This window comes from Oryctolagus cuniculus, chromosome 6 (genome assembly GCF_964237555.1).
Source record: "Oryctolagus cuniculus chromosome 6, mOryCun1.1, whole genome shotgun sequence".
Taxonomy (NCBI): domain Eukaryota; kingdom Metazoa; phylum Chordata; class Mammalia; order Lagomorpha; family Leporidae; genus Oryctolagus; species Oryctolagus cuniculus.
In genome coordinates, this window is record NC_091437.1 from 47,002,939 (window position 1) to 47,017,120 (window position 14,182).

General features: G+C 45.8%; 2 protein-coding genes across 2 annotated transcripts in view; one reads left to right on the forward strand and one right to left on the reverse strand.

Moving 5' to 3' along the window:
* TTC1 (tetratricopeptide repeat domain 1) overlaps positions 1-8,320 on the forward strand; it is a 75,180-nt gene extending 66,860 nt beyond the window's left edge. The window contains exon 8 of the mRNA XM_002710348.5: positions 7,683-8,320. Within this exon, the coding sequence (XP_002710394.3) occupies positions 7,683-7,816 (134 nt within the window). The 3' untranslated portion in view covers positions 7,817-8,320. The remainder of the gene's footprint in view (positions 1-7,682) is intronic.
* Positions 5,408-14,182, reverse strand: part of PWWP2A (PWWP domain containing 2A) — a 52,092-nt gene continuing 43,317 nt past the window's right edge. Inside the window, exon 3 of the mRNA XM_017341232.3 lies at positions 5,408-6,885. Coding sequence (XP_017196721.3) covers positions 6,833-6,885 — 53 coding nt within the window. The 3' untranslated portion in view covers positions 5,408-6,832. The remainder of the gene's footprint in view (positions 6,886-14,182) is intronic.

Consider the following 14,182-nt stretch of genomic DNA (forward strand, 5'->3'; position numbering starts at 1 on the left):
TTGCCTAGCTTATCATTTATAAATAGCATGATTAGACCAGGAGACCCAGGGTACTCATTAGTCATGGTGTCACAGGCCTAATGACAGAAGATGACCACGAGAGTGTCCAGTGATCATCTGGAAAGTGGTCAGTAGTTGGAGTGTTTCTTTCTGTCTTTCTCTCTGGGATTACTTTCCTCTCAGCCATAATAACCGAAGCAGATAAGGTTTAAAAGGAATTGAAAGTGTGGTCAATGATGGGATGAGGTAGCAACAGATGCCCTGGACACCACAACCTAGGAGGCTAAGAGCTTATTTGAACTGGTGTTGGCTCTGGTGATCAATACCCTATTATTTGTATTTATTGTAAGCTATGATTTTTGCTTAAAAAAACAGTAAAAAGAAAAAACCAGTAAAACCTCTTTATTTAAAAAAAAACTTAATGTGAAAGTACATCATAGAAAAAAGTGATTTTTTATAAGTTTATAAATCTAAACACATAGTAGCCCCCTTTATCCATGGTTTACTTTTCCTCAATTTCACTTACCCAGGCCTGAAAATATTAAGTGGAAAATTTCAGAAATGAACAGACACTGTATTCCTTAAGTTGCATTATATATGGTTTTAATTGTTCCATTTTATTATTTCATTGTTATTCTCTTACTGTGCTTGATTTATAAATTAAACATAATATATCTGTGAGTAATTGTAGACAGAAACATAAGTATATATCTATAGTTGAGTACTGTCTTCAGTTTCAAGCATCCACTGGGGTTCGATAAGGGGAACTGCTAAAGAGCATTTGCAATTGGAATAATTGGGGGGAATTAAGCAAAATAAAGATTTGAAGTAAGAGTTTCAAAAAGTAACAGGTATAACCTTTCTGAGTATCTTTGTCTTACTTAATTTCACAATGCCAAATTTTTTCACATGGGTAAGTGGTAAACATTTAAAACAAGCTGATCAGACATTTTCAGAATCCCTCGAGCTCAACAGTAGGATTCTGTGGACAGATTTCTAATGCTAGCACCCTGCGTTCAGGAGAACTGCAAGAGAGGTGTGGCTGTGGCATCCTCTAGAAGGAGTGGCTTGCTAGGGGACACAGGAGCTGGTAATATGAGCCATTCTTGACAGCTGTACAGGGAGAGAAAGAGGTACATACTTGAGGCCAGGTGGTAATGCTCTAATGGGTTTCTGAACAAGCTTTGAGTACAAGTAGAAAAGATTGCAGGGTAAGGAATTTGTCATCATTTGCAAATGTTTTACCCTGTATGCTGGCAGCCACAAATCTTTCAAACAAATGGCATTGTGACAAATCATGTATAACATAGGCTATACTGGGGCCGGCGCCTTGGTGTAGCGGGTAAAGCTGCCACCTGCAGTGCTGGCATCCCATATGGGCGCCGGTTCAGGACCCAGCTGCTCCACTTCCAATCCAGCTCTCTGTTATGGCCTGGAAAAGTAGAAGTTGGCTGGCGCCGCGGCTCACTTGGCTAATCCTCTGCCTGCAGCACCGGCATCCCTGGGTTCTAGTCCCGGTTGGCGCGCCAGATTCTGTCCCAGTTGCTCCCCTTCCAGTCCAGCTCTCTGCTGTGGCCCAAGTCCTTGGGCCCTGCACCCTCATGGGAGACCAGGAAGAAACACCTGGCTCCTGACTTCAGATCAGCGCAGCACGCCGGCTGCAGCAGCCATTTGGGGGGTGAACCAACGGAAGGAAGACCTTTCTCTCTGTCTCTCTCACTGTCTAACTCTGCCTGTCAAAAAAAAAAAAAAAAAAAGAAAGAAAGAAAGAAAAGAAAGCGTTGGAAGATGGCCCAAGCCCTTGGGCCCCTGCTCTCACATGGGAGACCCAAAGGAGGCTCCTGGCTCTTGGCTTTGGATCACCACAGCTCCATCTGTTGTGGCCAGTTGGGGAGTGAACCAGTGGATGGAAGACCGACCTCTCTCTCTCTCTCTCTCTCTCTCTCTCTCTCTCTCTCTCTCTCTCTCTCTCTCCGCCTCTCCGCCTCTCCGCCTCTCTACCTCTTCGCCTCTCCTTCTCTCTGTGTATAACTCTGACTTTCAAATAAATAAATAAATCTTTTAAAAAAATAGGCCATCTATCTAAAGGGATGCTCTACCCAAGCAACTGTATGCGTAATAACTAGGGATGGGTATTGACAAGTAACTTTTTAATATCAAGCTTGTCATGAAGGGTCCAGTCACAAGCTTTAACAGCAAGTTATCTTTGGGGGCTGAATCTCAGAATATGGTACAGAGACCATCATCACCTGAGAACCAGCCAAAAATGCAACACTTCAGCTCCACCCTAGAACCACTAAATCACAATTTTTTTAAAAGACCTATTTGTTTATTTGAAATGCAAAGTTACAGAGAGGCAGAGGCAGAGAGAAAGGGAGATCTTCCATCCTCTTGTTCACTCCCCAAGTGGCTGCAACGGCCGGAGCCGAGCCAATCCGAAGCCTGCAGCCAGGAACTTCTTCTGGGTCTCCTACATGGGTGCCAAGGACTTGGACCATCTTTCACTGCTTTCCTAGGCCATAGCAAAGAGCTGGATCAGATGGAAGTGGAGCAGCCAGGATTAGAACCAGCGCCCATATGGAATGCTGGCACTGCAAGTTGCAATTTTACATGCTGTGCCATAGCACTGGCCCCTGAATCATAAATTTTGAAAAGGGCCTAGCAGTCTAATTTTTAACACACTTCAGGTGTTTCTGATCATACTCAAGTTTAATGACCACTGCTTGGGTCTGTAACTGATGAACCTGAGAGACACTTCCATGCCAGGTGCGGAATGAAAGGCCAGAATAGGGCATGGCTGTCCCAGCACCAGGGTCAGGTGAGAGTTCAGCTCTGTTCCAAGAAGCACCCCCTAAACAGAACCACGTGTGTCACTGAGTGTTATCTTTCCATTTTTGTGCTGTAGTTGCAGCAGAGAAAAACTAGAAAGCAGATATTTCAAAATGTGTATTCCTGCGACTCACTAGGCTGCAGATCTCTCTGACAAGCCATTCTTGCCCAGGGGTCATTTCTGGTGTGGATTTGGACAAATTGCCTTTGGAGTAGAGTCAGTTCCCTATAGGTCATCAGCGTTCACTAAGTGTGCTAGGATTCCAAGCTGCCTTTCCACAGGTCCTGAGCTAGAGAGTATGTCCCAGTAGCATGGACATCTCATGTTCCAGCCATTCCATAGTCTCCGGCCATACCAACCTGAGTGGCCATAAGTGTTCCTCTTCTTCCCTTCACCTAGAGCAGCCAGGTGCCTGTCCCTACTCGGAAGACCTAGAGCAGTTATGTGGAATTTATTCCCCCAAAGAGACTGTAGACGTTAGGCAAGGTGCTGCCCCGTAAGGCTGCTTCCTACTGCTGCCGGAGGCTTTGGCATTTCAGCATCAGTTTTCACCCAGAAAGCTAATACGTGAATATGAATTGGGTGTGAGTTTTAACTTCTCTGTGCTGTGCTAGCTCTCAGTTTGCCTGCTGCTCAGAGGTGAGCTAGTAAGAGCTGTATGGTTTGCTTTCTTGTCTCAAATGAGGAAATGTAATATTAGGATTCAGTTGTATGCAATTTGTCCCTTCTAAATAGAGGACAAAGTCCCAAAGGAGCTGTTCCATTGTACCCATGCCCCAGTAATCTTAGGGAGATGAAAATAGTGTACCATCAGCACTCCTAGGAGAAATTATGCACAATGAACCAACTGGGTTATCCTGGTACAGTGGTGCTGGAGACAGAGAAATAACAGAGCTCTATATCCAGTGGTAAGCATTGATCTGTAGTCCTAAGCATTTTTGTGTGAACACAGGCAATTTGGGACTCTTCCCTCTGCCATGGGATCAAGTCTGATAGGTGAGATCTTTCTATTTAGGGTCATGTTGACCTGTTCAGACTAAGTGAAGCTACCAGATTTGCTGTAAGTGCAGTCTAGAAAACCTCACTGATCATTGCCGAGATAGAGGGGGCATGGAGTTTGGCAACCATTGGAAAAGTGTGACAGACAGGCTAGTTTGGCAAGTGATCCTATTTTGTGTACAAGGAGACTGCTGTAGTCTGTGAGCACCCAACCTGATTGCAAATGGCAGGCAGGACAGTCATGAACATGTGATTGTGTACTTAGGGGCATGGTTTCCACCAAAGGCTGTTCCTCTGCCATCATTAACAAACAGCACAGACTGTGATGCTCAGGCATTAGAATATGTGTTGATTCTGCCACACTGTTCTACTCTGTTGTTTTATGTTTCCACTGGCCCAGGCTCTGGTTTCAGTCTCCCACCGAGCACCATATATTTTCAGATGTTTATTCAGTGATTAAATAGCCCCTTCCCCATAAGGCAGTAATAACTTTTCATTTTTAACTTTGTAACTGCCAGAACCACCCGTGGCTGTCCCCTTCTGGTTTATTTTCCACTTTGCCACAGGATTATTAACCTTGCAGGCTCAGTTGTAAGTTGCTGATATCCTCCTAGGGCACAAGAACCTGTGGTCACAGAATCTGGCTCAAGAGAGCCTGCTGGGAGGTATCCTCCCATTCACCTGCCCACCCTCATTGGACACATGGCTATCTCTGCCTGCGTGCCTCAGCACAGTTGCTTAGGCTGATTTTGCCAGCACTGACCACCCCCTTCATCGTGTATAATTTCAGTCCTTTGGTGTGTTGTTTAAATGCAGACTCTATCTAGATAGATACAGGCCAAGTCTCTTCCCACCTGAGCCAGAATTTTCCTCTTAAAGATCTTCATAACACTTAAACCTCAGCTACACGGGAACTGCTTTCTTGTGTATGAATTATCTTTCTGTCAAATTCTAATCTCATGTTTGTGTGTAGAACATGCCATATATTTTTGTATCCCTACTGCACACAAGGAGCCACACGTGTGTACCTAGTGGATGTGGGGTGATTTAATCAGGTGGTCTGAGATCTTCTCTGATGTGGAGAACTGTTTAGTCATAGCCTTTGTTAGTTGTCTGCTACCTGCTAAGTACTCTATATACAAGTATACTTCCAGAGTTCATAGAAAATGGAATTAAAGGATACGTTTATTTGAGTGCAAAATAAAATATGAAATATACGCAGAGGAACTTCCAAAAGGTTCATGAAATATTCTGAGTTTGCGAAACGAAGCCAAATGTCAATTTTGAGATGGAAAAAGAGGAAAAAAGTTCATGAAAAAACTAATGTTTTGGAAAAAAAATAGGCATGGATTTCAATGTTTCAAATAAACATCTTTGAATTCCATTTTTCACAGACTTTTGTAAGTGCCCTACAAAGTAGTATCCTTTAGCAAGAAGAATGTCTGATTTTATGTTCTGCTGTTCTGAAAGTAATAATTGGTGAAACTGGTGTATGAAGGCAGAATACTAGAATAGAAGGAAAAAGTGATACCATATGTTTTAGGTTGGATTCTCTGAAAAACAGAAGGGAAGATGAAATTAGAAGTACCAGCTATTTATTTGGGAAACACCTGCAAGGAAAAATGGGGCTGGCAGAGCACTCAGAACCCTGTGGGGGAGACAGGTGATGGTGGGAAGAGGCAGTTTTCCACTGCAGTGCAGTGCGTTTGGAAAAGTTTGAGCAAAACCAGAGCAGAGCCACAGTTGCCCTTCCAAGAAGTCTCGGGTCCATCTGTCATGCCCGGGCTTTGGATAGGAACAGTCATGGGTGTGCTGGGGCCTCGGCACAGATGTGCCATTGGATTCTGAAGTACAGCTGCTGTGTCCCCTGTGTTTGGAGAAATATATTTTCATAGAGTTGATTCTAAAGGTTTCCTGTAGCAAACAGGTCTTTGAGCCAGGTAGGCAAAGTGAAGGTCTGTGAAACAAAATTTCCCTTTTCATCTACATGCACTCTTAGCTTGGACAGTCTTCCTACATGAGAAGACTTTGCCTGTAGAGCAGAACAGCCAAAAGCCAAGCTGCTGCCACCCACGCTTAGCACAGTCTGGAGGCGCAAGGCACTGTCATCTGGGACCTGCCATGCTGTCCTTCAGGTCAGTGCAATGCACGGCCTGGCCCGGGAAGGCTGTATTATGCCTGCACCGAGTCCGAGAGGCCTCTGGGCTCACCTTGGGCGTTCGTGTCTGTCTCCCCACTGCCCGTAGACATCTTCAAAAGCTGGCGGCTGCTTTTATTCTTCAATTATCTGTGCCTCCCACAACAGATGGCAAGTAAATATACAGTTTTTACTTCAAGGTGTTTCTCTGGAGATGGGCTTACAGTGATCCTTTCTCCAGGGGGTGCCTGTGGCTCAGTTGACCGTCTGGAGAGACCCTGAACAGGCTTCTCCAAGATGGAGCTGCCCTGACTCAGGCTCCCCTCTCCGTGTCACAAGAGCCAGTTATTGTACGTCTGTAAATCAGTTTTTCCTACCTGTTCTCTTCTCCAAAACCAAAGACTGCCAAAGTTCTAGGTCAATGTTGCCAGCTCCGTTTTCTTGAAGATGCCCTGTGATGTCCTTGCTTGTTGAGACCCCTACCAGGCATCTGTCCACTGAGTCTGATCTGAGCCTGTGCTGCTGCTGTGTGCCAGTGCCTCTCCTGAGCAGCAGCAGTGAGCGTGGGTGGCCCAGGTTTGTTTGGGAAACCTGCCTGGAGCATGGTCATCCCAGATTCTAGGAGCTTTGTCTATTGATGTTTTCTCTAGGAGTGAGCAAGCCTCTCTGAACTCAGTGTGTCTCTGTGGGCCAGATCTTAAGACCAAGATCACAAGTTCTCATCACGCTTCAGGAGAGAGGCCCCTTTAAAGTTTAAAGGTCGTGCATCATCTTCTTCACCTGGCCTCTAGTTTAGTAATAGGCCTCCAGTGAGAAAAGCTGCTAAAAGGTGTGGCAGTGGGAAGGAGCCTGTGCCTCTCTGATCATTAAGGATTTCTCTTTCTGTCTACCCCCATTCTCATCTCCATTGGAAGCTGACCTGAAAGGAAAAAAAAAAATGACAGTTGAGAAATGATTGAAACTATTTATTCACCCATCTCAGCTGAGACTTTCCAGAATACTCTGAATCTCAAATATTCCATCCCATTGCCATTTGAATTTAGTAAATGTGTGAAATGTCCTAGAAGTCCCAAATGTTGATATACAAACACCATGGCCATCTTGTATGTGAAGACAGCATAAAAATCCCAGGTGCTATCCCATGGGTCTCAACTTTAGGACGTGAGATCACTTAGGAGCAATTACTTAGCAAAACCTGAAACTTGGGGTCAGGAGACTGGACTGTACAATGGAGGTTGACAGCCCTATACAAGTAAACAGGATCCCATTTCCCAGGAAATGATAAATTTGGTATGTCCAGGATTTGCTTGGAAAAGCCAGAACTATTGAGTTTGAATCTAGGCTCAGAAGAAATTGGCTGAGTTGAATTAAATTTAGCAGGTGGCAACTGCTGTTTTATAGAGAATAGGCTTGTTGGGGGAACCTCTGCCATCAGTGCTGGGCAGGTGAGGCGTGGCTGGGAGCTCTCACCATAGCAGGAGATCAGCTGATGGACACAGGCTCAGGGCTGGATGACACTGACATCAGCAGTGACAGCCCCACTGAGTGGGGAATAGGGACTGCGCACTCTCCTGGCAGGTTTCCTGTCATTAAAAGCCAGCGTTTCTTTAACTGCAGAGATAATTTTTATATTTTAATCAGTGAGGCAGGATCAGTTGGTGTCTTCTGGCATCTGTTCAATCTGTATTCATTTGAGTTTTTGCTTTTACATTGCAGGTAAACTAAAAGATCTCGGGAACTTGGTTCTCCGACCTTTTGGGCTCTCCACAGAAAATTTCCAGATCAAACAGGATTCTTCCACTGGCTCCTACTCTATCAATTTTGTCCAAAATCCAAATAACAACAGATAACAAAGATAACAATAGTGTTAAAAGCTGCCTTGGAAATTGTGTGCTGCTTGCTGTTAACAAGAAGCAAGGCCTGCCAATATTTAACTTTTCAAAGCCGCTTATCTAAAGGAAAGGCTGTACAGTAGAGCATAGCGCTCTCTCCTTGCTCTTGTTTCATGATCAGAGTAATACGCACTTCCTGATAAAATGAGCCTAATTTGATTTCGATTTTAAGGTTTTCTGTGCAGCTGTTATCCCCAGTTCTGGCTGTCCTTTGTCTAGGAAATTCTGCTTGTCAAGACTGATGTCTCTGAACACCACACACACGTACACAGACACAAATGCGCGCACATGCGCACATCTTTCCTAACAAGCACACGTGTCGGGTGGGAGACTGCCCAGACATGGCTGACAGGGCTCCCTCTGCGTCCCCTCCCTGATCACACACGCTATCAAGGTTGCTGTGTGTGGATGGTCTCCAGCATTTCCCAATTTCCTCTGCAGTAATAAAAGCTTTCTGTGATAGTCTGGGCTGGGTCTTGAGTTTTGTCCCCTTTTATAATGACAGCTGAAGACGTCTCTGGCTTTGAGAACAGTATTGGTCTCAAGCAGTAAGGTTACTGACTGAATTTCACAAACGTGCCCAAAGTTTTACTTGCCATCTTGAAGAAATCACCATTCTGTGTACTGGAGTTCATAAATTCCACCTGACAAGCTGTCTTGGGCCCCTCCAGGTTAGTACAGATAATAATGATATCAGTGTTTCTGACCATGCGTTAATCTTAATTCCAGCTTTAAAAGAGCTTTGTTCGCAACTGGTGGTATGTGAGTGCCAGGCAAGGCCGTATTCTTAGACTCCATGAACCCAGGGGTTTCAAAGCCGCTTTTTTTCCCCATAGTCATCATTGACACTGTTGAAAGCTTTCAGTTTTCTGATCTGTCAAAGGCAGTGACATGCAAGGTTCATCTTGGGAGTGAGTCACACATAGAATTCTGTGTGTGGCATGCAGCAGTCGCACTCCCAGTGTCAGCAACTGCACTGCTTCTTCTGATCTGTTCCCCAGCACACTGACGGGGTTAGGGAGGGTCGTGAGGCAATGTTAACTTGTGGAATTTGCCAAAGCTGCAACATAATTCTACATAGAATTTACAAGGTGAGGCAGGAGTGGGGAGCAGTAATTTTTGCTTTGCTATCTTTCTATTAAATCTAGCACATGACTTTTCCCAAAAATATATCTGAAAAGTCACGCCGGCGCCGCGGCTCACTAGGCTAATCCTCCGCCTAGCGGCGCCGGCACACCGGGTTCTAGTCCCGGTCGGGGCGCCGGATTCTGTCCCGGTTGCCCCTCTTCCAGGCCAGCCCTCTGCTGTGGCCAGGGAGTGCAGTGGAGGATGGCCCAGGTGCTTGGGCCCTGCACCCCATGGGAGACCAGGAAAAGCACCTGGCTCCTGGCTCCTGCCATCGGATCAGCGCGGTGCGCCGGCCGCAGCGCGCTGGCCGCGGCGGCCATTGGAGGGTGAACCAACGGCAAAGGAAGACCTTTCTCTCTGTCTCTCTCTCTCACTGTCCACTCTGCCTGTCCAAAAAAAAAAAAAAAAACAAAAACAAAAAAAAAAAAAGTCACATATGTTGTACAGGAACCTTGTTTAAAAGCTGATGGTGGCGGTGTGTCCCACAGGCAGCTTCATGCTACAGCAGTGGTTCTCAGAACTTTGTAAATGTAGGGCCCCTTCACACTCTTGGGAAAAAAAGCACTTCCACATATATGGATTCGAATAGTCACCATGTTGGAAAGTAAAACAGGAAATTTTAAATGGTAATCTTTTTAAAAAATAACAAGTATTTCATGTTAATATAAATAATACTCTAATAAAAAAATCTTCCAAAGCAAAGATACAGTTTGATAAAAACGACATTTTACATTTTTTTAAAAGATTTTATTTATCTGAAAGAGTTACAGAGGGAGAGATCTTCCATCCACAGGTTCACTCCCCAAATAGCCACAGTGAACGGGGCTCGGACAGGCTGAAGCCAGGAGCTTCATCCGGGTCTCCCTCTGGGTCCAGAAGCCTAAGAACTTGGGCCATCTTCTGCTGCTTTCCCAGGTACTTTAGTAGGGAGCTGGATCGGAATTGTAGCAGCCAGCACTCAAACCTGTGCCCGTTAGGGATGCCAGCACTGCAGGTGGCAGATTACCCTGTTATGCCACAGTGCCGGCCCAGTTATTGTACATTTTTGAACCCCTCATATGTAGTTTTGTTAGAAAATATCAAAGTTCTCATATCTGCCTTGTACTCAGTTTTTCACATCACATGAAAATGGCTTTAACCTCATGGATACTGACAGGGTCCCTGGAAGCCCTAGGGAGCCTTGGTCTACATTTTCAGAACTATTTATCAGATTATAGATTAGTAGATGAGACTCTGAAGGACTACATGTGTCTCCCAGGAACATAAAGTAGCTTTGCTTACCTAGAAACAGCCTTGCTAGAAGGTTCTAGAGCCTACTATTGCTGCAGTGTATAGAGGTTTGGCTTCTTAGAATCCTCCCAACCCCCTTTATTTGAAAGAGTGACATATCTTCCATCTGCTGAAGCCAGGAGCTAGGAACTATATCCTGGTCTCCCACGTGGTTGTCAGGGACCCAGGGAGTTGACCCGTAATCCGTCCCTGGGTGCATGGTTAGCAAGAAAGTGGGTCGAGATGGGCCTCAATCCTAGGCACTGAAGTGTGGGATATAGGTGTCTCAAGTTGTAGCTTAACTCTCTGCTCTACAATACCTGCCCCTCTGTCCTCTTTCTCCCTGTCTGTCCACCACCACCACCTTGAAAGCTTTCAAGATGCCTAACAAGCCCACCACTGCATCTGGAAACGAAAGGAAGGAATCTCAGTGCACGTGAGTTTGGTTAAACAAGTTTTTATCTAGCGTTGTAACTTCCCTGTTTCCAAAATGTGGAATACAATGTAGATTAAAATCTTTTGAAAATGTGTGACCATAGAAAAACCCTAAAAGGGGGCTAGCATTTGGCACATGGTTAGGAAGCCACTTGTGACACCTGTGTCCTATATCATACATGGTTCAAGTCTGGGCTCAATCCACTTTGGATTCATCTTGTTATTTGTATGCCCTGAGAAGCAACAGATGATGGCTCAAGTCCCTACAACCCACGTGGGAGACCCAGATGGAGTTCTTGGCTTCAGCCTGGCTTCAACCTGCAGCCAGCCTTGCCTGTTGCAGCATTTAGGGACTGAACCAGCAAATGGAAGATTTTTCTTTGTTCCTGTTTCCTGTCTGTTTCTCTCTTTGACTTTCAAATGGAAAAAAAAAAAAAATCCTGAATGCATACAAAAGTAGGGCATGTTTGTGAAAGGAAGGTAGCCTATATTTACTGCTGTTAAGGTGAATGACTTTACTTATTTTTGTGGGTTGTTTTGTTTTTTGGGGGGAAAGCGGAGCAACAAAGAGATCTTCCATTTGATTCATTCTCCCAAATGCTCTCGACAGCTGGGGCTGGACCAGGCTGAAGCCACCAAATGGGTAACAGGGAGTGAAGCTTTTCAGCCATCATCTGCTGCCTCTCAGGATGCACATCAGCAGGAAGCTGGATCGGAAGCAGAAGAGCCAGAACTTGAACCAGGCACTCCAGTGTGGAATGCTAGCATCCCAAGCAGTGGCTTGACCAGCTGCACTATACACCTGCCCCAAGTATATGATCTCAAGTTGTCATGCCTTCCACCCCCCAACAGCAACAAAAGTACACCAGAACTTACTTTTAATTACACTGTGGATACTCTTTAAAATTTTTTAAAATTTATTTTCATTTTATTTGGAAGACAGAGAAAGAGAGCTTCCATCATGGGTTTACTTCCCAAATAACTGCAACAGCCAGGAGTGAAGAACTCAAACCAAGTCTCCCACATGGGTGACAGGAACCAAAGTGCTTGAGCCATCACCTGCTGCCTCCCCAGGAACTCATTAGCTGCAAGCTGGAATCGGGAGCAGCTTCTGGACTAGAACCCAGGCAACCCTTTAAGGTATGTAGGCATCCCAAGTGGCATCTTAACCCCACGCCCAATGCCTGCCCATATCGCATATATTCTTATTCCAACATTACAATGTATTTGAACAATATTCAGTCTTCTTTTAGAGTTTCCTTGAAGACAAATATTTTTTACTTTTTTTAAAGCAGACTTATTTATGTATTTATCTGAAAGGCAGTGATAGATCTTCCATCTACTGGTTCACTTCCCAAATGCCTGCCACAGCCACGGTTGGGTCATGATGAAGCCAGGAGCCAGGAACTCCATCCAGGTGTCCCACAGTGTCAGGGTCTCAAGCACTTTGCACTGTTTCCTCTACATTGCCAGCTGCATTATCAGGAAGCTGGATCAAAAGTAGGGTAGTAGGGCTTCAGACCAGATACTCTGTATGGGATGCAGGCATCCCAAGCAGCAGCTTAACTCGTTGAAGCACAAGGCCCACCTCATATTCTTCAAAATGCCATGCTCTGTTGTTTCCTCATCTAACTCCTTGGGTAGATAAGAGTTCCTAGAAGAGAAGGGCTATATCTCCAAGAAATTTGTGAAACGACGAAATGAAAAAAATAATGCAGGAGAGGGCTGGTGTGCCGCTGCGTGCAATGCCAGCATCCCATATCAGCGCACCAGTCTGAGTTCCAGCTGCTTGATTTCTAGCCCATCTCCCTGCCAGCGAGCCAGTGAAAGCAGCAGAGGATGGCTCAAGTGCTTTGGTAACTGCCGTGGAGATCTATGTGAAGTTCCTGTCTCCAGCTCTCTTTTGCTCTCTGCATTTCATGTAAAAAATGCATCTTTTTTATCTAAGATTTACTTATTTGAAAATCAGGGCTACACAGAGGGAGAGATCTTCCATCCATTGGTTCACTCCCCAAATGGCTACAAAGGTCAGGGCTGGACCAGGCAGAAGCTGGGAGCCTGAACTCCATCTGGGTCTCCCATGTGGGTACAGGGGTCCAAACACTTGGGCCATCTTCCGCTGCTTTCCCAGGTGCATTAGTGGGGAGCTGGACAGGAAGTGGAGCAATTGGGACTCCCAACTATTGCCCAAATGCATTGCCGGCATTGCAGCTGGCAGCCATAATGCCTGCCCCAAGGAAGTAAATCTTTTTTTTTTTTTTTTTTTTTTTTTTTTTGACAGGCAGAGTGGACAGTGAGAGAGAGAGACAGAGAGGTCTTCCTTTGCCGTTGGTTCACCCTCCAATGGCCGCCGTGGCCGGCGTGCTGCGGCCGGCGCACCGCGCTGATCCGATGGCAGGAGCCAGGAGCCAGGTGCTTCTCCTGGTCTCCCATGGGGTGCAGGGCCCAAGCACTTGGGCCATCCTCCACTGCACTCCCTGGCCACAGCAGAGGGCTGGCCTGGAAGAGGGGCAACTGGGACAGAATCCGGCGCCCCAACCGGGACTAGAACCCGGTGTGCCGGCGCCACTAGGTGGAGGATTAGCCTAGTGAGCCGCAGCGCCGGCAGGAAGTAAATCTTAATAATAATAATAATGCAGGGGCCAGCATTGGCCTACCAGTTAATATACCCACATCGTAAATCAGAGTGCCTGGGTTCAATGCCTGCCTAGCTTCCTGCCAACACAGACCTTGGGAGGCAGCACTGATGATGAAAGTGCTTGAGTTCCTGCTACCTCTGTGGGAGACCTGATTTAAATTTGTAGTTCTCAGCTTCAGCCCCAGGCGGTTCTAGACACTGGAGCACTGGGAGAGTAAACCAGCTGATGAATATTCTCTCAATAAATAATATGCATTTTCCACAAACTTTTCAAGTACCCTTGCATCTGTTCTTAATAGTGTGAGCACCTACCATTCTGCCAGAGACCTGCAGAGTTGCTATTACAGGACAATCAAGAGGGGCCTCAGTGTGATCAGTCCTCACAGCCACTATCCCATCTTCAGATTCTGTGCTCTTTCTTTAGTGCCTGTCTCCTATGCTAACCAGTATCATCTTAAGCTATATAAAAAATCCATCTCCATGAATTTTAAGACACAGCGAGCAATTCATGTTTTTTAAAAAATATTTATTTGAAAATCAGTTGCAGAGAGAGAGAGACAGAGTCTTCCATCTGCTAGTTCACTCCCCAAGTGGCCACAACAGCCAGAGCTGGGTGATCTGAAACCAAGAGCCAGGAGCTTCTTCCAGGTCTCCCACCTGGGTGCAAGGGCACAAGGACTTGGGCCATCTTCTGCCACTTTCCAGGCCATAATAGAGAGCTGGATGGGAAGTGGAGCAGCAGGGACACAAACCAGTGCGTATATGGGATGCCAGCACTGCAGGTGGTGTCTTTTACCTGCTATGCCACAGTGCCGGCCCCAACAGCAATTCATGTTAGCTTAGAAGTCTTGGAT